The 26,135-nt window shown below is 36.1% G+C and overlaps 1 protein-coding gene across 1 annotated transcript in view; it reads right to left on the reverse strand.

The window, feature by feature from the left end:
• The window catches only part of LOC150076957 (cell adhesion molecule Dscam2-like), a 129,607-nt gene that overhangs the window by 97,990 nt on the left and 5,482 nt on the right, over nucleotides 1-26,135 (reverse strand). The window contains exon 2 of the mRNA XM_090386065.1: nucleotides 7,389-7,670. Coding sequence (XP_090242191.1) covers nucleotides 7,389-7,670 — 282 coding nt within the window. The remainder of the gene's footprint in view (nucleotides 1-7,388; nucleotides 7,671-26,135) is intronic.

Below are 26,135 nucleotides of genomic sequence, written 5' to 3' on the forward strand. Positions count from 1 at the left end.
TGAGTAAACAATGACAACAGAATTCTTTCTCTTGCTCAGACTATGCATACAAGTGGGCATAAATTCAAGCTGAGGTTATGTTAGCTTGTTATTTGGTTTTTAGGAGCATTAGCAACTAAGTCCGTATTGCTCTGGGGATATGCAGTGGTCATTCCCTGACCTTTCTACATCCTCCGTATTTGGTGGTCACGGGTTCGAACTCTGGTCTAATCAAGGAGCGTGTGCAACGTGCTGCTGCTCCTGCCCACCTGGCTATGGAGGCCAGGAGCAGCAGTTTTTTTGTTTTGCATCATTTGCCATGCTAACACTAATGTACTTTCCTGTCACTGATGGCACAAAAATTAAAGCAAAACATTTTATTTTTCCATGCTAAATGAAATTGCATTCCCAAGTTAAATGTCTGAAAAACTGATCAAGTTAAAAAAATATGCAGAATTGTAGTAACATTTATGTTATATACACTAATGATTAAAACATCCACAACATGCAAATGCATGTAATCCAATGTCGAGTCATAACCTTGAAATCACTTTTAATATGCATAAGGCTCTGGCCATGTCAATTTACAAGTGCTAAACCATCATAGTGCCAGTGAACATCCACTACTCCAAATATCTATACTGAATTCTACAGAAAGATAAAACCTAATCATATGTGCTATGTATCATATGAGATTATAAATGAATAGTGCACACTTTACAGCATGCCTGATTTACATGTTATGAACCTTAAAATCATATTTCATCGTTGTAGTTTGTCATAGTTGAATTTATAATGTTAAATTGTATATTGTATATTATCATAATATACATGTGTATATTATGACACACCATATTTAAAATTAACAGACAGAACATGAGAGTACATCAATTTATCCTAAAAATTAACAATCTCATATGTCAAATGAACAATACTGCACCAGCAAATTGGTATGCCTGTTTGCTATTGCAGCCAGTATTCCAAGCTACCTTTACTGATGGATACAAAAATAATAATCAGGCCATATTTAGTTTATTAATACTTTCTGCTTAATTATCAGAAATACAGGCTTCTACTATGAATGTTTTTATCCAGCATCTTGCGCTAAACAAATAAAATATCAAAACTGCCTATCAATGCCATATATTTTTGTTTATGTGATTTTTTTTTTTTATTTGCTCAATGTTTCATAATATCTATTTATAAAAATAGACTGCCTTGAAATTTGCAATTCCACTTCATGTTATTTTCAAACTCAGTAGTTCTTTGAACTACTTAGTTTTAAATTTAAGATGACTAATTTAAGATGACACCTAACCATCTCTTTTCTTACCACATGCCTAGTTTGGTCAGGATGTATTGCCATTTAACTACCTTGAGATTTTCTTTTCTAATGATCAACAATGATTTTTGCTGTTTTATTATGTTTCTAAAGAACTACATCAAGAATAACAGGGAATATGATGGAAAAACTGGTTCTTAAAGGGCTATTATCAGTAGCAACAACAATTTAGCATATGACCTTAATTATAATAAGCAACAGACCATAAAGTCATCTTTCATCACAGCTTGTAAAGTTTTAACTGGACACATATAAGCAAGTTTTAAATTACATCCCTTCTCATCTCATCATTTTGTACTGGCATCTGAAAAATTGTAAGCAAATAATCAAATAATCAAGGAGATTTTACTTTCACTCTGTTAAAGAAAATTAATCATACTTTAAAGTCTTTTAAATATAACAAGAGTGTGTAGCCAGAATTAAAATTAGCCTTCATAATTACTTCATTGCATTAAAGCTTTTTGGAAGACATATTGGGATACTGTATTAAAATCAGCTTATTGCTCAGCAGGAAAGGCTTCCATTCTGTAAATTTTAGTGTCTAGAGACTAGCCACCTGCAAGGAGATCTCACCAAGGTGTTTAAAGCTCCAAACTAGGGTGCACTAATATTTGCTGATGCTACTGAGGCAGTGTTAGGCGGGTTTGAAAACTACTAGCTTGGAGGGATACACAAGACTAATAGATTAACAACAGCAACAGGCAGAGGCGAAAGTGATTCCTGCACTGCTTCCATTTGAATCAGCAGCAGCCTAGAAAGCAAGGTGCTAGGAATTTCAAGAACTGCTGGGAGTCATCATGGAAAAAGTAAATACATGGGCTGTGTTTGGTTTGTTTGTTTGTTTGGGGATTTTTTTTTTGGCGCATGGGCGTCTATGGCCATAATGCACCGGCTGTGTTTGGGAAACTAGAGTAAGAATGAGTGCATGCATACCAATGCCAGGTATACAGTAAATAAATTCAATGAATTTTAAGCTAGTCAAGACATCAAAGGCTTCCTTATATCTGTGGTATCACACAGATATAAGGAATGCAGAATTGGAATTTGGGGAAGTACAGTATAACCCCCTCTCCCTTTCTGTACACACTGTACTCCCCAAATTCCAATTCTGCATTCCTTATATCTGTGTGATAACATAAAAACTAAGGCAGTGCATCCAGTTGAGATGGGTGGCCATGAAATGTTGAGTCAGTTTGGCATGACATAAGCACTGGGAAATCAAACATGGGAGGAGTTTGTTATATGCTTAATGACTAATGAGTACAATGAATAACTATACAGAGAAAGAGTGGGCCAGTAAATCAGAATGGCTTATAATGAGGGATTTTAACTTTCCAGATATCGACTGGAACTTGTTGGTGGGTCACTCGCACACTAGTAAGACTTTTGTGAATTTATTGGATGACTCTTTTCAACAGTCATCCAATGTTTGAGAGGGAGAGTAATACTCTTGATCTGATTACCAGCAGTGATTCTTCATGCATTAAGAATCTGCAGATAAAGGAACCACTAAGTGGAAGTGATCACAATGTACTGATGTGGGTTTACTTAAAGAGGATTAGAGCCCATAACCACCAAATACGGAGGATGTGGAAAGGTCAGGGAATGACCCCCGCATATCCCCGGAGCAATATGGCCTTAGTTGCTAATGCTCCTAAAATCCAAATAACAAACAATAACTTAAAAGATGTAACTACCATCAGGGGTAAAGGTAAGGGTTTTTGCTTTCATAAAGGTGACTATGGTGGTCTCAGATAGTTTTAAATTCTACGCAGTGGGACCAACTGATGATGTTACCAACAACAAATTCTAAATGGGAAGCATTCAAGGAATTAATCTTGGAAGCTACTAGGCTTTTTACACCAACTAAGAAATACAAAGGGGATCAAAGGGTGCCTAACTGGATGTCAGATAAACTAACAAGATTCGTGGCAGATAAGAAAAATGCATGGATGCATATAGATTATCAGGCAAGACAAAAGCCTATGATAGACATAAACTAGTCTGTAATGAAGTCAAAAAGTAGGTTAGTCAGGCGAAGGCAGATTACGAGAACTCTTTGGCAAAGAAAAACAGCAATATCAATAGCAGGATCATCGATATCAACTTGATATCGATGATCCTGCTCAGGTAGCTGAAAATTGAATGAGTATTTTGCATTTACATTCACACATTAAGAATTCTGTAGAAATGTGGAGGCAAAATGTTTATCAAACTCTAATAGGGAGCTAAATGATTTTTTAATAACTGGGAGGAAAGTGGAGGAGAAATTGAAGTTAAACATAAGAACAGCACCTGGGGAGGATGGGATCTATCCAGTTATATTAAGGGAGGCAACAAAGGAATTAAGCAAACTCTTAGCCAATGATATATAGAAATTTTGCTAGCAGGGTCATGGACGCGATTATCCCGTTATACAAGGCAATGGTCAGGCCACACCTAGAGTATTGTGTACAGGTCTGGAGGTCTCATTTTAGGAAGGATGTAGAGTTGCTAGAATGAGTACAAAGAAGGGCAACAAGATTGGTGAGGGGAACAAAAGGGTGCTCTTACCAAGAAAGGTTTAAGTTCTGCAAATTGCAGCGCCTGGAGAGTAGGTACCTGTGAGGTGATCTGACTGAGGTGTACAATGCCTTGAATGGGTTGGGCAAGCTGAATGCTGATGACATTCTTCCTCTTGCTCAGATTAAGAACCTGAGGGGGCACAGTTTCAAATTGAGGAAAGATAGTTGTAGAATAGATGTGTGGAAATTTGCCTTTAGCCAGCAGGTAGTTGATTGGTGGAACAGACTTCCATCTTTTGTTGTGGAAGTTGATAGCCTAAATAAATTTAAGGCTGAGCTGGACAGGCACTTGGAATGAATGGAGGGGTGAAATGGGAGGGGTTTTTTTTGGCTGATTTTGAATAAGCTAGCTTTCTTGCATCATATGCCTCTACTATTGCTAATTATGAGAGCATCCTTAGATTCAGGGAAGGTCCCCATGGACTGGAGAAGTGCAAATGTATCCCCAATTTACAAAGGGGATCAAAGGGTGCCAAAAATAATTACAGATCTGTTAGTTTAACTTCTGTTCCAGGAAAAATATTGTTGCCATTGGTTAAAGAAGCAATGCAGGATCATCTAGACAGGACTGCAGTTACAGTTTAGATACAGCATGTGTTTGTTAAGGGGAAATCTTGCTTGACCAATATGATTGGATACTAAAAATATGGTCACAAAGAAACTGGATGCAAAAAATTATTTTGATATCATATACTTGGATTTCGGGAAAGCTTTTGATACTGTTGCACCTGCAAGACTGTACAAATTGGAGCAGTATGGCATTAAAGGCAAGTTGCTACAATGGATAAAAGAATGGTTGAGTGGGAGAAGACAGACAAGTAATGAATGGACAATGCTCGTTGTGGACTAATGTTATTAGTGGTGTCCCCCAGAGTTTGGTGTTAGGCCATTGCTGTTTTACATTTTTATCAATGATATTAATGAAGGGATATCAGGCTTAATGTCCAAGTTTGCAGACAATATGAAGGTTGGCACAGTTGTTAATGAGAGTCCACTACTGCAACAGGATCTAGAAAAGTTGGGCAAATAGAGAGGTGGAAACTGAAGTTTAACACTGACAAATGCAAAGTACTGCATATGGTTAACAGTAACCTCAGAGTAACGTAACAACTGTGTGGTACTACACTCAGGTAATGAAGAATGAAAAACACTTGGAGGAATTTGTGCAATCAGATATGAAGCGTTCAGAGCAGTGTAGACAGGCTGCCAGAGCAGCTCATGGGATCTTATCAATGATATACAGGAACTTTGCTAGCAGGGATAAGGAGGTGATTATCCCATTGCATAAGGCAATGGTCAGGCCACATATTGAGTACTGCATACAGGTCTGGAGGCCTCATTTTAGGAAAGATGTAGAGCTGCTGGTACAAGTACGGAGACAAAAAAGGACACAAAAGGAAGAGATGTCAGTTCTGAAAGTTGCAAAGTAGAAAGCAGGTATCTACGAAGGGGATCTATTTAGCTTCTCTCACAAGGTGGCTGGAAATTGATTTAGCTTCATTCTGTTATTTTTACTATGAAATATTAATTTCAGGTCTCATCTAACTTGCTTGGAGGGAAATGGAGAAAAAATATTATGGTTTTCAGATTTGTGGAACTCAGATCTGCAAACACAGAAGTGTCTTTACCATGGGCCTAGTTCTAAGGGCCAATTCTTAACATGTTGATCTTATACTCCTTAACTCGTGAAACTTTTTTGATGTAATAATATAACATCAGAATGTTTTAGACTAATCCTTTTGCATGTATGCACATGTACGTACAAATTTACTATGAGTGAACTCTGTGGAGTACACTTGTATATATATATACATTTTGAAGGTTTTAAATAAAGTCTCCTTAAGTACAAGTTGTCTGGAAATATTCACGTAAGCTACCATCTATTGGAATGCTGTAGTGTATCTTATCTGAATTGCCAAGTAATACTAGACAGTTTATAATAGAAGTTGGACAGAAAATTACTTTGAAAATCAAAAGGGCAGTCCATAGCTGTTAACTTCAGTTATCTGATTTTGATGTATGAAAGCCAATATTGAATAATTCTCTATATTTCTGATCTAGACATTAAAGAAATTGAATCAGGTGATATGTAAACAGATGAAGAGAATATTATTGCATCAAAAAAGGAACAAACACTTTTACTTTATTTTTTCCTGATTTTTTTTTTTTTTAGAATTCTGCCCTTGATTTTTGACAACAATTTGACTATGATGTTGAAGAGGAAAGTCAAAATAAGAACAAATTAACATTTCAAAGCATCTACACAAAGCATTCACTTTTACAAAATTTCAAATTTCCATAAAGAAACTTACTCTCCACAGATCCCATCTCTTGTAAATTCCATAATAACATTAACATGTATTTTAAACATTTATTTGTTGAAAGGGAATAAATACATGTTTAAAATACAAATTCTTAACAGAATCTTATACTTTAGAATGATAAGATAAGAATGAGACTGTGACATATAAAACTTCCATGGACACTGTTGGTGGGGGGGGGGGCAACCAAAAACATAATAATTAAGCATATCCCACATTGCTTAGGATAATATAATTGTCCTAAATCAGAGGTTGCCAGTTGGATGTATTACGTGGCTAGCTAAAACTTCTTAAAAGGGATTATTCAAAATATTTCTCTCACTCTATTCACCATTCTGATAATCCTTGATAGTCCGCCTAATAGATAACATATTCCATCATATGGCTGGGCAATTCATTTATGCACTTTTTTACTTATGTTGTTTAATTTCTTCAAATATACAAGAAGCCAATACATTGCATCATGAAGGAGTGTAAAAAATCCATTCTTCAACCATGTATCTGTAAATGATGACTATTTGAAATATATTTTCAGCACCATTTATTCTATCAACAGTAACTAAAAAATCTGCTGCATTCATTTCCTCAGAAATCCTTTCATGACAGATGTAGGATTTCCTTTTTAATGATTTTGAAGTTTAAGGCAATATCCCATTCAGCATTGAAATTAATTAAGCCTCAGAAAATTCATGGGTTAAGTTAGACAAAGAATTAGGTTCATTATGCCCCCCGTAAGGCCTCTTCTTAAACATTGTATAACTCTCAGGATTTATGACTGAGAATCTGTCTGCCTTTTTTTTTTTTTTACCTCATTTGCCCCCCCCCCCTCTCTCTCTCTCTCTCTCTCTCTCTCTCTCTCTCTCTCTCTCTCTCTCTCTCTCTCTCTCTCTCTCTCTCTCTGTGCATTCCAATAATTCACTGCCACAGGTCCACATGCGTCTAGACACTCATGTGATAGAGAGTTAACAATTTGTGGAAGGACAAATGCAAATAGTATATGAATGGGAATTTGAATCTTTGGCATTCTGTAAGAAGTCATTGCTAACCTGTTAATTAGCCCTTAATTATGCCAAAGAAAAAATTTAATTTTTGGTATTGAATAATGCATAAATGTCAATTTTATTAAAGAAAATTTTCAATGTTTAAAATTTCGGAGCCTATTTTCAAAGAGCGCATACATACCCTTCACCATGAGACTAGCAGTTACACTATCTGTACCAGCATCATTCTTCACAAAGCAAGTATAATTTCCATTATGAGAAGGTTGCAGTGGATCTATGATAAGAACTGAAGTATATTGATCAAGTTGTTGAATACTAACGGAATCTCGTGTCAATACCTGGCCATTTTTCATCCAATTGAAATGGAGGGGCACGGTTCCATGATAAGTTGAACAAACAACTCTAACCCTAGAATTTTCTTTCAAGTCACTTGGAAATGCAAAACTATTCAGTTTGGGAAGTTCTGAAATAATAATACAATATCTTAAGACTTACTGTTATCTTTAATTTAACAATATTAGATTTTATTAATTAATATTTTTAGAGTGTATTATTATTTCATTATTATCAGAGCAGACATTACATACTTTTTACTAGATTTAAAACTTATTTAGCCAGGTAATTTAAAGCTACTGTCCATTGTAATTTTCAATTTTGATAAATCTTTTACCTAGTCAAATATTTTTACTCATCGGCTCATTGATAATCTAAACACCAAATCATTAAAAATAGAGGTAACCTAAAAAACATTAATATGTTCCAAAAAAGTATAAGTTGATACTTAGATTAATGAAAGTGTGGGGTTTTATTTTAACACAGGAATTGAAAAAATATGACTACAGGCACTACTCTCTACATTTTAATTTTCTATCATTGTGGGGACACTGCTCCTTCCACTGATAGCAAGGTTGGTATCAACCTTGCTGTACTCACTTTGGGAGCAATATGGATTTCCTTGAGTCAACCTAAAATTACCAATTCTAATAAAAAACAAAATTAGTAATTTTAGGTGAGCACATGCCTAAGCTTGTCATTTTAAACTGAGGAAACAAAATATTCCCAGAAAAAAAAAAAAAAAAAGACAGAATAACATCTATAATCATAAGAATACTGCAGATTTGCCCTTTATTAACACTAAATGAGCCCACGGTTTCAAAGGTTGCATATGCAATTACATGAGAGATGAGTGTGCAGAATGGGGCAAGGTCATGGTAAATGTATTTTCTACAAACATAATATCAGATATAATTTCAACTTTGATCCTCTTCAGGAAAAAAAAAAAAAAAAAACGCATTCTGAAAACAAACCTTTAAAAATTTTATTCTTTGAAATAATTCTTTGAGAATTCCTTGAAAGATAATTCTTCAAAGGACACATGACAATAAATTGCACAAACAGGCCTACCCTTAGGGCAGGGTAACTAAGGTTGTGGCTTTGGGAACTGCATGCCAGTTAACAAAAAAAAAAATTTGATATTCAAACTTCCAGACAGAAATTGTAAAACTCAAGATGAAACTCAAACAGCTGCTCTCGAGAATTCTAAGGCATAAAGGTCTTCTGAAAAAGCTTCCACCTTATGTATTGCCAACTGTTTTTTGAAATTGGATATCCACTTTTCTTTCTGACTGCTCACGTTCAGTGATGACTGACAGTTCCCCGTCTTCTAATTTCTTCACCAATGCTGGTTTTCCCCCAAAGTTCTCAGTTCTTTCTCCTACTCTTTTCATCTTACATATTAATATCGTTCTTCCACTAACTGGGAATTCTATCCATAGTTTTACTGATGATTGCACACTAAATTCCACTTACCAATTTGAGAAACCTTGTCCTCACAAACTGCTTAAACTTCTTGGATAACCTCCAAGTCCTTAAATGACAATCACCAGATAATTCTTCAGTGAGAAAAAGAAAACTTAGTTAACTTTAATCCCTTTAAAACAGCAGTCCTGTCTTATTTCTCACAAAAAGAATCCACTGTCCCCTTGCTCATTTTTGATAATACTCAGATTTCTAGAAAACATATATCCCAACTAGGAATTACCCTAGCATCTAATCTCCCTGGCATAAGCACATCACAAATATTGCTTTGCTTACAACCAAAAAGTGGATTTCCTTTCTCACTCTCGGCATTACTTTCCTTCTAAACAACTACTCACTCTGTACAAAACTCCAATCTGCCATATAGATTTGTAGACAGGTTGCAAGGAAGGCCCATGGTGTCCTATCGATGATTTATCAAACATTTGCTAGTAGAGATAAGGACGTCATAATCCCATTATAGGTCAGACCACACTTGGAATACATTGAGCTTCTTGAAAGGGTCCAAAGATGGGTAACTCGCCTGGTGAGATTGACAAAAGGTCGTCCATATGAGGAAAGACTTCGAATATGTGGGTTGTAGAACTTAAACTGGGCACCTTAGAGGAGACTTGATTGAGGTGTTTAAGGCTCTGAGAGGCATAAGTAAAATGAATGAGGACAAAATTTTCACCATTATTATTGATTCTGGAATCAGGGGACATAAATTAAAGTTACAGGGAGAGATGTTTAGACTGGAATGCAGAAAGTTTTATTTTAACCAGTGAGTTATAAATTACCTACGTAGGTGGTAGAGGCTGACAGTTTGGGGAAATTCAAAGGTCAGCTGGATAATTAACTATGGGAGGATGGAAATGCATGTTGCCTATTTCCTTTTCTTTTATTAATTATTTATTTTTTTAAATTTTCTTCTTCTTATTATTTTATCCCTCCCCCCTTTTTTTTTGTCTGGTGCAGCATAAGCCATAGGCTTCCTTGAGCCATGTGGCCAATACTAATACCACGGAATACTGTTAGTAGATCTGGAGTGGTATCTCCAAAATCTTTCTCAAGCTTATACACTATTCAAAACATGTCAGTCAGGTTAATTAATGACCTTTGTCTCTTACAGAGTCTCTTTGCACTCTGTCTTACAGATGTTCAGTTTCTGCTGAACATCTGTTCAGCAGAAACTGAATGCCATTTCTATAAATACTACCATGGCACTGTCTTTCTGAACCAGCATCTGTAATTTCTCCTAATCTCTTCCAAACCAGTCCAAACACATGCTACAACCAGTCAGCATCCATTCACTGTCCAACTCCAAGCTCACAGAACCAACTTTCCCTATTCCTCATTTATCCCTTCTATTTTCTAGAACAACCTTCCTTCAATGTAATTCCTGAAATTTTCACGTCTAATGTCACCAAGTATCTTCTGTTTTCCCAATCTATAACCCATGCATGGTACTAAGTACTAATACTTTCCATGTTTGGGGGTTTTCATATCAAAAAAAATAAATAAAATTCAAACCATGAAATGCATACAAAACAGTAAGAAAAGGTTTAACAAAAATACTAAAACTTATGAAAACTTACATGCAGTTAACAATGCTTCTGGAACAAATTAACAACTCAGTATTCTGTCAATTGAAAATGGCATTGTCAGCAAACTGGACTATAGTGCAATTACAGCCATTAAAATCATAACGTTTGTTTATAAGTTAATATAGAGCTGATTGTACACGGTCTTTGAAACACCACACCACCTCCAGCAATGTCCTCTATGCAGCCAAAATTCCAAATAACTTTCAATGAGAGTGTTTTTGATTTCACAATGAAAATTCCAAAAAATCTTTTTTAGTTATTTGTGCAAAAGTAAAAATGTATGACCAAGTTAAGTCTAGTTTTGATAATTATATGAAAGTTCTGTAAAACATGAATTTAAAACCAATTCACTGTGGTGCATGCTCTTCTGCTTTATACTTTCTCATTACACCTTCATAATACATTGCATCACAGCTGAATCTGGCTAGCATCAAATGGTTGCAGGTGCAGGTTTTTTTACTGACATTTCGCTTGCTATCAGTCAAAATAATAATGGAGATCATATGCAAATAAAAGAAGATAAAAATAAAGGTGACATCAAAAAGAGAATATTTTAAATTATTTCAATCATTTTTTAAGGTCATAAATGGGGTAACTTTTGCAAACGAGAAAGCACGCATGAGTGTGTGTGTGGGTAAGAAAAATCATTGTCACACCTGGTTATGAGTTAATTAGAATATCAACTACGTAGATTTTTAAACTTTCCTGGTTCTTATAATCTACAAAAATTAATTATTTATTCGTATTTTTTTGAAGTAGTTATTCATTATTCTGCTATGGTCTTAGCTACTTCTAAAATTTCAATGTCTGTTTATTTTAAACCAAATTTTTTGGAAAAAAAGTGAACTAAATAGTCCTCCATTGCAAGTGATAGACAGTGTGATGGATGGGCACAACTGCATTTTATATAAACTGTAACACCCACTAGAGGAGTTCCTGACTGTCAGAATGCAGCTGCCCTGCACCTGCAAAGCTTAGATGTAAGGCCAAGCCTGATAAACAGAAATGGTTGTCAAAAGTGAATTTATCACTAAAAGCAAAAGGATGGAAAGGTTCACTTTCCACAATGTAACTTTTTTCACTATAATTGTGTGTGGTTGTTTAAAAAATGTTGCTTACTTTGAGTAGAGTTTGGCTTTTTATTATCTTTAGTTCATTTAAAAATTTGTGAAATTATTTCAACTTTCAGCCACAGTACCAAACATTTTGGTTCTAATTTTTAATTACAGAATTATAAAGTGCAGTAGTGTATTTATGTGCAATATGACCAAAGTAATCCTTGTTCCAATAAACCCCTAACAAAAAACAAACGAACAATAGCAGTGTTACTCAGCAGAATAGCGAGTGCCATCTGAAAGACTGAAAATTTTATTATAATAAAATCTTGTTACAACTGTTTGTGTACAGAAAAAAAAAATAAATTTTGCTTTGGTTTTTAGGCATATCTAATAACTTAGACCAGCGTTTCCCAAACTGGGGTCCACAGACCCTTGGAGGTTTGTAGACCAGTTCCAGGGAGTCTGCAAAATGTTCAGAACATATCAAGCGATGTGTGTTTATTTTCTTAAGAAATATACTGACAGAATCACAATGAACTTCATTAGAAGATTACTTATTTTCAATATGATTAGTGTATATAATTATACACATTTCAAATTATTCGCTCTATGTACAGCAAATCGATGATAAATAAAGTTATTATTATGTACTTGTATAAAAATAAGAATAAAGTTGAGTTGTTTCACACATTAAACTTTGAATTTTCTTTTCAGAAAACCAGTGTTCGTACTGGGCTTTCTTTTTTTTAAGGGGGTCCCCCCCCCTGCAAACACGTTTTGATTTTTGAAGAGGTCTGTAAATCTCAGTAGTTTGGGAACCATTGACTTAGACCATATTGCATAATTGTGTATTATTGTAGGAAAAAAAAAAAAAAAAAAAAAAAAAATGTATTCACGGGTTGATTTTAATTTTATGTGTGCACTGAAAAACCAGGAATAGCTCAAGAGGAAAACTATTTACTCCATTTGAGATCAGCTAACTACAGCCTTGATTGAAGATACCTTAAGAAATTCCTCCAGTTTATGATGAGACTATGCCAAGACCTCTCTAATGGATATAAAAACTTGCTACAATTGACTGAACAGCAGTCCTCATGGAGGAATGCTGTTCAGTCAGTTAGTTGTAGCAAGATTTCATCAATGTTACATGATTCATGATGCTCAAAGACTTTTTTGCTAATGGAAAATTTATCGGTACAGAGGTAAATTTGAAAAAAAAAAATTCATAAATTAATTTAAATTCATTCTTTCAAAGGTATCTTGGCAAAAAGTGACTATATCACACACGCATACTAGTTACAACAAAATACACAACTTTCAGCATGCTGGTTTAAAATTATACTTGTACAATACACCACAACATTGTATAATTTTACACCAGAAAACAAAACAGAACTAAAACCACATCTTTATTTTAATTACTAATAGGCATTCATCACATTTCAGCATTTTTTTTTTTTTTGCTGTTGATTGGTCATTTTAAAATGTTTGCTTTTATAGTGGTAAGTTTTATTTCTTTCATGTTATAACTTTACACATTGAAAGGAGGAAGGTGGTGTTAGATGTCCAGCCAGCTTCAAAACTTGCTAAACTCAGAGTCCTACAATGACCATAATAATGCAGTTGAAGTAACATATCTGATGATCTGGACTTACTTCATTTTCCCTTAAGTAACGACACACAAAGCAAGTATGGAAAGTGAGTGGAAACTGAATATTGGTTTGCTGACTTAAAGAACTGCTATACTGGCTGATACCCTCTCCAAAAAAAAGGAAGGTAAATACTGTATAGCTTATATCCAGATCCTATACAGTAGGAGACACTATGTATGGACTAAAGTACTTATAGAAATAGAATGGGTATAGTGGTAGACAGAAATATTGCATGCAAATAGTACTGAGAGCGAGCATAAAAAAAATTAAAAAAACACTCTGACAGCAATGAAAATTATGCTAGTGAAGAAAATATGAAGTATACTTTAATACTTCATCCTCTACAGAGTAATAGAGGCTATATTCACACAGGAACTTGAAATGCAGAAGTTAAGGATGCAATTACTGGAAAAAAGATGGCATAAGATTGGAAAGTCACACATCAGCGGTTTATAACCATTTTTACTCATGCCCTCTCCCAAAAGAAATGAGCTGCTTTATGTTCCTTTCTCCACTTTAACCATTTAGTTCACAAGCGAACTAAATGGTTAAAATTATTAATATCTCATTCTCACTCTGCACAGAGTATGCACCACAGTGCTGAGAACCATTAATACAGAGGATTTAAAACAAATGCAAAACGTGAATTAAGCTGAAGAGGCTTGACAGACCGTCTAAAGCTGGGTGAAAAGAAAAAAAAAAGGACAGATATAACATATACAAAATATATTAACAATGAGAATCGAATGGGAAATGAAACAATACAAAGGTCTCAACAACTGTGGTAAAAGCAGAAAAGATAATGGATAAATGGAAGAGCAATATTCCTTAAGATGTTAAAGATGTCAATTCAAATATAGGTTTGACTGAATAGATTTCCCCTGGAGAGCAACACTGGCCTTCAATGGCACTTGGCTATGACACTGAGGTATGAAAGCCACCCAGACTGGAAGGAATTCAGTAGCCAATAATATTTTTCTATAAGATAAGGGCTGTGCAAGAATTTCAGCGATTTGGAGACATTTAGTTTCCATATATAAGAATAAGGGTAATACTAGCTATAGAGGTTGTGTGTGTGTGTGTGTGTGTGTGTGTGTGTGTGTGTGTGTGTGTGTGTGTGTGTGTGTGTGAGGGGGGGGATTAAAAAAAAGAAACATTTATATCTTGAGGCAACTTACTTAAGAAATTCTGGGAGAGAAAAGAAAGAATGTGCACATTGTAAAAAATAGATAGTATGAATCAGAGCTGTAATACTCAATATGTTCTACGTTGATAATAATATTAGTAAAATAATAAGAGGAGTTTACCTCAATATAGTACGTAGAACACTTCCCCATGATACCCTCCAGAAATTCAAATGGAAAAAACAAAAAAAACCGACAACTTACCGGTACATTAGAGTAAAATATAAATAATTTTCACAGGAATTTTCATTCCTGTGATCACGACATACGGTCGAAAAGCGTTGTCAGCTTCAGGAAGGAAAATCGGTTTGAATATTTTCGTTAGATACTTTTAATTGCGTTAATTTGTTTTTTAATTGTTTTAAATTGATTTGAATTGTGTTAAATTAATTATTTATATTTTACTCTAATGTACCGGTAAGTTGTCGATTTTTTTCATTTTAATTTCTGGAGGGTACCATAGGGAAGTGTTCTACGTACTATATTGAGGTAAATTCCTCTTATTATTTTACTAACTGTAAAAAATAATTAATAAAAACTTAGATAACAGGGTTCAAGAAAGATTAACCAGTAAGCAATAGGAAGGAAACTTCGACCATCACTGGAATATATTAGCATTAGTAGAGGCATATGATGTAAGAAAGCAAGCTTATTCAGCATCAGCCAAAAAAAAAAAAAAAAAAAAAACACACCACTCCCATTTCACCCCTCCGTTCACTCGAAATACCTGTCCAGTTGAGCCTTAAATTTGTTTAGGCTATCAACTTCAACAACAAGTGATGTAAGTCGGTTCCACCAACCAACCACCTGCTGGCCAAAGGCAAATTTCCACACATCTATCCGACATCCGTCCTTCCTCAATTTGAATTTATGCCCTCTCAGGTGATTATTCTGAGCAAGATGAAGAATCCCATTGGCATTGAGCATGCTCAAACCATTCAAAGCCTTATACACCACTATCAGATCACCTCGCCGGTGCCTAGTCTCCAGACTCTGTAATTTGCAAAACTTAAGCCTTTCTTCGTAAGAGCAACCCTTTGTTCCATTCACTAATCTTGTTGCCCTTCTCTGTACCCGTTCCAGCAGCTCTACATCCTTCTTGAAATGAGGCCTCCAGACCTGTATACAGTACTCAAGATGTGGCCTAACCATTGCCTTATACAAGGGAATAATCACCTCCTTATCCCTGCTAGAAAAATTCCTGTATATCATTGACAAGACACCATGAGCTACTCTTGCAGCTCGCCTGCACTGCTCAGAGAACTTCATATCTGCCTGCACAATTACCCCCGGGTCCTTTTCATTCTCCACCACTGTCAGTGTAGTACCGCAGAGTTGATACGTTGCTCTGGGGTTACTGTTTCCCATATGTAGTACTTTACATTTGTCAATGTTAAACTTCATTTGCCACCTCTCAGCCCATCTGTTCAACCTTTCCAGATCCTGTTGCAGCAGCATAGTGTCAGTGGTGTCCTTAACAACCCTGCCAACCTTTGTATCATCTGCAAACTTGGACATTAAACTTGATATCCCATCATCAATATCATTCATAAACACCGAAAACAACAACGGACCCAACACTGAACCCTGAGGAACTCCACTAATAACATTAGTCCACGTTGAGCAGTGTCCATTGATTACCACTCTCTGTCTTCTGCCACTCAACCATCCCCTTATCCATAGCAGCAATTTGCCTCCAATGCCACACTGCTCCAATTTGTGCAGCAGTCTTCCATGTGCAACAGTATCAAAAGACTTTCTAAGATCCAAATATATAATATCAAAGTTATTCCCTGCAGCCAGTTCTTTTGCGACTACATCATAGTATCCAATCAAATTGGTCAGGCAAGACCTGCCTTTAACAAAACCATGCTGCGTCTGAGCTATAACTGAATTCTTGTCTAGATGATCCTGCAGTGCTTCTTTAACCAGTGCCTCCATTGATTTACCTGGAACAGAAGTTAAACTAACAGGTCTATAATTACTTGTGTCAGCCTTTGATCCTCCTTTGTGAATTGGGGTTACATTTGCACATCTCCAGTCTATGGGTACCTCCCCTGAGTCCAAAGAAGCTCTCATAATTATGGCTAGGGGTTTGCTTACTTCCTTTGCTGCCTCCTTTAATATAACTGGATAGATCCCATCCACCCCAGGTGCCTTTTTTATGTTTATCCTCAACAATCTCTCCTCCACTTTCCTCTCAGTTATTACAAAATCATCCAGCTCACTGCCAATGTTTACTTTACCTACATCATTCTCCTTCCTGAATAACTCCTCATGCGTGAATGTAGATGCAAAATACTCGTTTAGATTGTTAGCCACCTGAGCAGGATCCTCAACTGTTGAACCATCAATATCCAGTGGACCAATCTGATTCATCCCTTTCCTTCTTGAGTTTAAATAGGTAAAGAACTCTTTTCTGTTTTTCTTTGCATCCTTTGCCAAGGATTTTTCATAGTCTGCCTTTGCCTGCCTCATCTCCTTTGTGACTTGGTTACCAGACCAACTTATATCTATCATAGGCTTCCATGTCACCCATTAATTTGTATGTATCCCATGCATTTTTCTTCTCTGCCACATGTCTCATTAGTTCATCTGACAACCATATAGGCCTAAACCTTGAACAATATTTCTTAGTTGGTATGTAAAGCCTGGTAGACTCCAAGATTAGTTCCTTGAATGCTTCCCATTTTGAGTTTGCTGTTGGTAACATCATCAGTTGGTCCCACTGTATAGAATTTAAATACTGTCTCAGACCATCATAGTCGCCTTTACGAAAACAAAAACCCTTCCCTTTACCTCTGATGGTAGTTACCTCCTTGAGTAAATCCCACTTTAGCATTAGCATTAGTAGAGGCATTTGATGCAAGAAAGCAAGCTTATGCAGCATCAGCCAAAAAAAAAAACCCACTTCCACTTCACCCCTCTGTTCGTTCAAAATACCTGTCCAGCTGAGCCTTAAACTTATTTAGGCTATCAACCTCCACCACAAGGGATGGAAGTCTGTTCCACCAACCAACCATCCGCTGGCTAAAGGCAAATTTCCGCACGTCTATCCTACATCTGTCTTTCCTCAATTTGAATTTATGCCCTCTCAGGTGATTTTTCTGAGCTAGAGGAAGAATCCCATCAGCACTGAGCATGCTTAAACCATTCAAGGCTTTATACACCTCTATCAGATCACCTCGCTGGTGCCTAGTCTCCAGACACTGTAATTTGCAAAACTTAAGCCTTTCTTCGTAAGAGCACCCCTTTGTTCCATTCACTAATCTTGTTGCCCTTCTCTGTACTCGTTCCAGCAGCTCTACATCCTTCTTGAAATGAGGCCTCCAGACCTGTATACAGTACTCTAGGTGTGGCCTGACCATTGCCTTATACAAGGGAATAATCACCTCCTTATCCCTGGTGGAAAAATTCCTGTATATCATTGACAATACTCCATGAGCTACTCTTACAGCCCGTCTGCACTGCTCAGAGAACTTCATATCTGCCTGCACAACCACCCCAAAGTCCCTTTCATTCTCTACCACTGTCAGTGTAGTACCACAGAGTTGATACGTTGCTCTGGGGTTGCTGTTTCCCATGTGTAGTACTTTACATTTGTCAATGTTAAACTTCATTTGCCACCTCTCAGCCCATCTGCTCAACCTTTCCAGATCCTGTTGCAGCAGCATAGTGTCAGTAGTGTCCTTGACAACCCTGCCAACCTTTGTATCGTCGGCAAACTTGGACATTAAGCTTGATATACCATCATCAATATCATTTATAAATACAGAAAACAATAATGGACCCAACACTGATCCCTGAGGGACTCCACTAATAACATTAGTCCACGATGAGCAGTGTCCATTGATTACCACTCTCTGTCTTCTCCCCCTCAACCACCCCTTTATCCATAGCAGCAATTTGCCTCCAATGTCACACTGCTCCAATTTGTGTAGCAGTCTTCCATGTGCAACAGTATCAAAAGCCTTTCTAAGATCCAAGTATATAATATCAAAGTTATTCCCTGCATCCAGTTCTTTTGTGACTGCATCATAGTATCCAATCAAGTTGTTCAGGCAAGACTTCCCCTTAACAAAACCATGCTGTGTCTGAGCTATAACTGAAGTCTTGTCTAAATGATCCTGCAGTGCTTCTTTAACCAGTGCCTCCATTAATTTTCCTGGAACAGAAGTTAAGCTCACAGGTCTATAATTACTTGTGTCAGCCTTTGATCCTCCTTTGTGAATTGGGGTCACATTTGCACATTTCCAGTCTGTAGGTACCTCCCCTGAGTCCAAGGAAGCTCTCATAATTATGGCTAAGGGTTCGCTTACTTCCTTTGCTGCCTCCTTTAATATAACTGGATAGATCCCATCCACCCCAGGTGCCTTTCTTGTGTTTATCTTCAACAGTTTCTCGTCCACTTTACTCCCAGTTATTTCAAGATTCTTTAGCTTACTGCTAGAGTTGAATACACCTCTGGCATTCCCCTTGCTGAATAACCTCATTTGTGAATGTCAATGCAAAATATTCATTTAGTTTGTTAGCTACCTGAGCAGGATCATCAACAGTTGACTCATCAATATCAAGTGGACCAATCTGATTCATCCCCTTCCTTCTAGAGTTTACATAAGTAAAGAACTCTTTGCTGTTTTTCTTTGCATCCCTTGCCAAGGATTTCTCGTAATCTGCCTTCGCCTGCCTAACCTCCTTTGTAACTTGGTTGCATATCAACTTGTATCTATCATAGGCTTCTGTGTCATGTGTTAATTTGTAAGTATCCCATGCAACTTCAACACACTGTGATCACTGCCACCTAGTGGTTCATTTATCTGCAGATTCTTAATGCACGAAGAATCACTACTGATAATCAGATCAAGAGTATTGCTCCCTCTTTTGTGCCTCACGAACATGCTGATGTAGAAAACAATCATCTAATAAATCCACAAAAGCCTTGCTAGTGTGCGAGTGACCAACCCACAAATTCCAGTCAATATCTGGGAAATTAAAATCCCCCATTATAAGACTCTCTGATTTACTGGCCCACTCTATTTCCCTGTACAATATCTTATTATACTCATCAGAGTCATTAGGCCTATAGCACACTCCTACTCTCAATTTTGATTTCCCTATGCTTATGTCACACCAAACTGACTCGACACTGCCCTGTCCATCGATGTCGACTGGCTTCACTTCCTTGGACTTTATGTGTTTCTTAACTAATAGCATAACCCCTCCTCCCCTCCTGTCCTGTCTATCCTTTCTATACACATTGTATTCCCCAAATTCCAGTTCCGCATTCCTTATATCTGTGTGACACCACGTCTCTGATATCCCAACAATATCTGCCTTTGATGTTTTGAGCAATACCTCAAATTCATCAAATTTATTTACCAAAATCCTAGCATTGGTGTACACGCAGGTATACATGCACCTGTTTCTATTCTTGGCTACCCTAACACAACCCATGTGTTTACTTGTACCGCAATGACTCCCAGCAGTCTCTGAAATACCCTGCATCTTGTTTTTCAGGCTTCTGCTCATTTCAATAGAAGCAGTGCAAGAATCACTTCCACCTCTGCCAGTGGCTACTGTTAATCTATTAGTCCTTGAATCCCCCCCCCAACTAGCAGTTTTCCAACCCACCTAACTCTGCCTCGACAGCATCAGCAAAAATTCTTGCACCCTTTCTATTTAAGTGTATCCCATCCCTATAGAAGCAATCTCTCCTGTTAACAAGTACAGTCCAGGCTGAAAAAATTCTACCCCTTGAGCCTTGCACAATCCCTCCAGGGCTGAATTAATCGACAAGGCTCTCATCACATACTCCCTCCTAGCGTGTCCGGGCAGAATTGCAGACACTTTCAAATTCAACCCTAATTCACGGCTTTTTTTCAACAGTGACCTGTACTTGCTAAGTAATTCCGCCGGTCTCCTACTCTTAATATCATTAGTGCCAACGTGTACAACTATATCACCTTTTGTGCCCTTAAAAGATGATATCTGCTCTACAACGTCATCAACCTTTGCCCCTGGCAGACATACCCTGGTCCTATTCCACCTATCCTTTTTGCAAAGCATGTTCCCCGCTTCCCTGACAATAGAGTCACCAACAACTACTAGTTCCTGTGGGAACTAGTAGTTGTTGTAGTAGTAGTAGTATTACAATATATATGAGGGAACAGAAATTTACATGTAAAGAAAGTTCATTTTTGAAACCTTCCCAGTGAAGGGTGACTCTACCAAAGTCCACTCCTTTTCTTTTTGAATAAACTAGCAAAACTCATACAGTAAAAGATACCATGGTGCTTAGCATCTGTAGATGATATAATCAATGGTACGATTCGGTTCAACCAAACTGGTGTAATGGCTCTTGCATAAGTTCAGTCACACTGGCTGTTAAAAATGTAATAATAAACTTCAGAATAAAAAAAAAAAAAAAATATATATATATATATATATATATATATATACTGTATATTTAATGTGTACAATTATATATCAAATTTATGTAAGGGTAATATACATTTTTTCTTAATATGTGCAGACAATGAAATGACTGACACACAAAATACTGGGTGTCTACACAGAAATGAAACTTCGACGCCTTAATATATAAACTTTTTATATATAAATGCTAGTGAAGAAATAAATATATAAAAATAAATATATATGCTTATATATTATATTTATTTTATATAATGAGTTTCAGGTTGAATTATGATGCCCTCACAACAGGAAACAAAATGTGTGCTACTGATGGCTAAATTAAAGTCCATCCAAAGACAGATCATGCATACTCAGACATGCTTCAGCCGACTATGGTCTGTGTGAATATCCCTCTTAATGAATTCTTCAATAAAAATTTAAACCTTCAAGGTTGTTTCTTTTCTATGTAAACACCTTATACATTAGCACAAATATTCCATAATACTATTTTGCAGGTGTAACAAGAACAACTGCATTTCGTTCACAAATTTGTTTTTTTGATTCTAACCACATGTGCATTTGACCATATAATTTGGAACTTTATATTTATTGAACAGTATGAATCCTATTCGGTTGCTAAGCAAGATACAATTTTGCACAGTTTTAGTCCTAGTCAGTGAATTTAATTTTAAAATTACAGATTCCATTCCATCCTGGCTGATGAACAAAACTGGTTTTTAACAATCTAGCATGTTACCTCTGGATACATCGTTGACTGACCAGGCACAGAAAGAAATAATGCAAAAAAGCCGGCTTTGGGTTAACTTTACAGCAGAATTGCTGAATGTAAAGGTTGAAGAATTAGTGGAACTAAAACAGAATTCAAAGAAAGTGATTTTACTAAAGAAAACAAAAAGTATAAATGATTATTTTGATAAGAAATGAAGGTCATAATCAAACAAAGTGAAAAATTCAAATACTCTAAATCAGTTATGCAGCAGGATGGAAAAAATCAATGGTATATTCATTCACATATAGCTTTAAAATTGTAAATGTAATTAGAACTAGGTGAATAAGACATGAGATAGACTTCTTTCTCTGTTTTCTAATAATGTCATACAATAAAGCTGGCCTCACTTCAATAATTTACAACCCATCACAATACACTCTACTCGCTTCATCTATCTTGTCCTATTTCTGTTTACACATATTTTAAAAGAGATATGAGAGAATTTACTAATTCTTTGTTACATCGGAATCATCATCATCACCAACATTAATTTAACCATTCTTCTATGCTAATGATTCTGAGTAGTTAGATTTCTCATATTTTTCAATTTAAATAAAGGTCACACATATCTGAGATGGGGATGATTGGTGTATAAAGGAGAGAATATGGAATGAATATATTAGAGAAAACTAAGCAGACTTTGGTTGTAGAGAAGTTGCAGCAGTACCGGTTGTATAAATATAGCAAAGAGGCCGACCACGAAAGAAATAGTATGAGATGAAAAAAAAAAGATATGGAAGGACACAATGTTATAAAAAAACTCAACTTTAATAAGGAGGGAGTGAATGGGGCAAATCTAAAGGGCTAACTCCAAATAGCTGAGATGAAATGAAGATCAAATAACTGAAAAAAGGAAAAAATTCAGATACCCAGATGATTTGTAAATTTTATATATAAAAAAATAATTATATTTCCTTTGGTATAGAAATTCATAAAGCTGCTCTAAATCCATCACCAAAAGCTGATTAAAAAGATGATAAACATTTGACACATTATATGCATCATTTTACTTGTGCATTACAGAGCTTCTTGATGAATGATATAAATTTGTGTTGCTGCTATCAAACTATCTAGCATGTTTATGCCTCCAATAATTTTAGTCACGCAGGATGTGTACCTTTCATTACAGTACTCTGTTAAAAGATTTTCCATGCACTAATACCCTAAAAACTCTTTCCTAGAAAACACTGTGATATCTGTGCAAAATGTGGTTTTTTTTTGTTTTTTTTTTTTATGTAAACCCCAAACACAAGAGGTATTAGAACCTATAGTACTTAGCACCGTGATTGGGTTGGAGGTTGAGAAGACGAAAGAAGATATTTGTTGACATTGGACTTGAACTTCTGTAGACTGTAATTTTCAGGAAATATGCATGAAGGAAGGGTGTTCCAGAAAACAGCAGTTGAATGAATAAACGAGGAAGATGAAAAGTTGGTTCTGTGAGTTTGAAGTTGGAGAGTAAATGGATGTTGGCAGCACATGTTCGGACTGTTTTGAAAGAGAGAGAGAGAGAGAGAGAGAGAGAGAGAGAGAGAGAGAGAATTATAGAAGCAAATTCAGAGGAACAGTGCCCATGGAAATATCTGTAGAAGTGGCATGCAGCAGAAACAGTACGTCTATGAGACAGCGAGTGAAGAGACTCTGTTAGAGATGAATCATTAATTAACCTAACTGCCCTCTTCTGAATGAAATCAAGAAGTCTGAGAGAGGTTTTGGGGGCACCACCCCAGACGTGGCAACAGTATTCCACGGTAGGGCGGATTTGCAATTTGTACAAATAAAATGCATTTAAAAACAAACAAACAAATTATATCTCATAAACATAATCAAAGAATTGCCCAACATAAAGGTATTAATAAGAGCAGTTTCTACATAATTACCAAGTGAACAGCTGTTTGGAAGGAAAGTAACGCTGTGAGTGAAAGAGAAAATCAAGTTTTTTAGATGCAGAGGAAGCAATATTTGTAATGCTATATTTACAATATTTGTGTTAATGATAACCAGTTAAAGCTTTTCTTCATTTGGCACTATAATGTTATTATAGTGCAATATAATTTAACTTGACAGCCTTTACGATTAGAAACACCTTTTCTTTAATCCTGATATCAAGATATCCTGAACAATCAATAATAAAAATCCATGAAACACCCATCAATTCATTTTATGTGGTGCAACATGATATCTAGTTAAAATTCAGAACTGAATAGGATACATTAATATACTTTATGCTATCTTTTTTTTTTTATCACATATACACAAAGCTATTGAACAAAAAACAACATATAAGTATAAATGTATGCACTTCATCTGATGAAAATTCAAACCAAATTTTTATTCAAATTAAAAATATTACAAAAGAATACACTTAATGCTTAAAGAAAAACTACAGGCAAGAAAAACAAAGTAAAAGAACACATCAGCATTGTCCTTCCAAAACAAAACACAAATTAAAAAAGGTATTAGTTGTGGTTTGAATTGTAAAACACTTCAGTGAGAAAATGATTAGATAAAAAAAAAAAAAAAAAAAAAAAAAAAGAGTAAAATCAAAACTGATTTTTCTCTACAAAATACACATTATAAAACAATAAAACAGATACGAATGAGAAATCAAATCTATTATAAGCTTAGAGATTCATTTTCAATATTATTCCAACACATAGGGAAAAAAAATTACATATAACTGTATACAAGTAAACAACAGATATGTATTCCACAAATAAAATGCATTTAAAAACAAACATAAACAAATTTATATCTCAAACATAATCAAAGAATTGCCCAACATAAAGGTATTAATGAGAGCAGTTTCTACATAATTACCAAATATCTTTACTTATGTAAACTCTAGAAGGAGAGGGATGAATCAGATTGGACCACTTAACATAGATGGGTTGACTATTGATGATCATGCTAAGGTAGCTGATAAACTGAATGAGTATTTTGCATCTACAATTCACACATGAGGAGTTATTCAATGAGGGAAAAGCCATAAGTTTATCAAACTAACAGGGAGATAAGCGATTTTGTAATTAACTGAGAGCAAATAGGAGGAGAAATTGTTGAAGTTAAACATAAGGAAGGCATCCGGGGTGGACGGGATCTATTCACGTATATTAAACGAGGCAGCAAAGGAAGTAAGCAAACCCTTCCCCATAATTATGAGAGCTTCCTTGAACTCAAGGGAGATCCCCATGGACTGGAGATTGCAAATGTATCACCAATTCACAAACGGGGTTGAAAAGGTGACACAAGTAACTATAGACCTGTTAGTTTAACTTGTGTTCTGGGGGAAAATAATGGAGTCACTAGTTAAAGAAGCATTGCAGGATCATCTAGACAAGACTGCAGTAATAGTTAAGACACAGCATGGGTTTGTTAGAGGGAGGTCTTGTCTGACCAATTTAATTGAGTACTATGATGTGGTCACAAAGGAACTGAATGTCAAAAATAATTTTGATATCATGTACTTGGATTTCAGGAAAGCTTTTGATACTGTTGCACATGGAAGGCTACTGTACAAATTGGAGCAGTATGGTATTAAGAGCAAGTTGCTACAATGGATACAAGGATAGTTGAGTGGGAGAAGACAGGGAGTGGTAATCAATGGACACTGCTCTTCGTGGACTAATGTTATTAGTCATTACTGTCTTTCCTCAATCTGAATTTATGTCCCCTCAGGTTCATAACCTGAGCAAGAGGAACAGTCCCATCAGCATTAAGCCTGCTCGAACCATTCAAGACCTTATACACCCCAATCAGATCACCTCACAGGTGCCTAGTCTCTAGATGATGCAATTTGCAAAACTCAAGCCTTTCTTCGTAAGACCACCCTTTCGTTTCCCTCAGCAACTCTACATCCTTGCTAAAATGAGGTCTCCAGACCTGTACACAGTACTCAAGGTGTGGCCTGACCATTGCCCTTTCCTACTAGCAAAATTTCTGTATATCATTGACAATACCCCATGACCTGCTCTGGCAGCCTGTCTGCACTGCTCAGAAAACTTCATATCTGACTGCACAATTACCCCCAGGTCTTTTTCATTTTCTACTGCCCCTAAGTGTAGTATTGCACAGTTCATATGTTTCTCTTGGGTTACTTCTACCCATATGCAGTACTTTGCATTTGTCAATGTTAAACTTCAGTTGCCACTTCTCAGCCCATCTGCCCAACATTTCTAGATCCTGTTGCAGTAGCACACTTCTGTTATTGTCATTTACAACTCTGCCAACCTTTGTATCATTTGCAAACTTGGACATTAAGCCTGATATACCTTCATCAATATCATTGATAAATATACAAAACAACAGCAGGCCCAACACTGAACCCTGAGGGACTCCACTAATGACATCATTCCCCAAAGAGCAGTGTTCATTGATTACCACTCTGTCTCCTCCCAATCAACCACCCTTTTATCCATTGTAGCAA

Source organism: Mastigoproctus giganteus, chromosome 12 (assembly GCF_048544385.1).
Source record: "Mastigoproctus giganteus isolate SK-2022 chromosome 12, ASM4854438v1, whole genome shotgun sequence".
NCBI lineage: Eukaryota > Metazoa > Arthropoda > Arachnida > Uropygi > Thelyphonidae > Mastigoproctus > Mastigoproctus giganteus.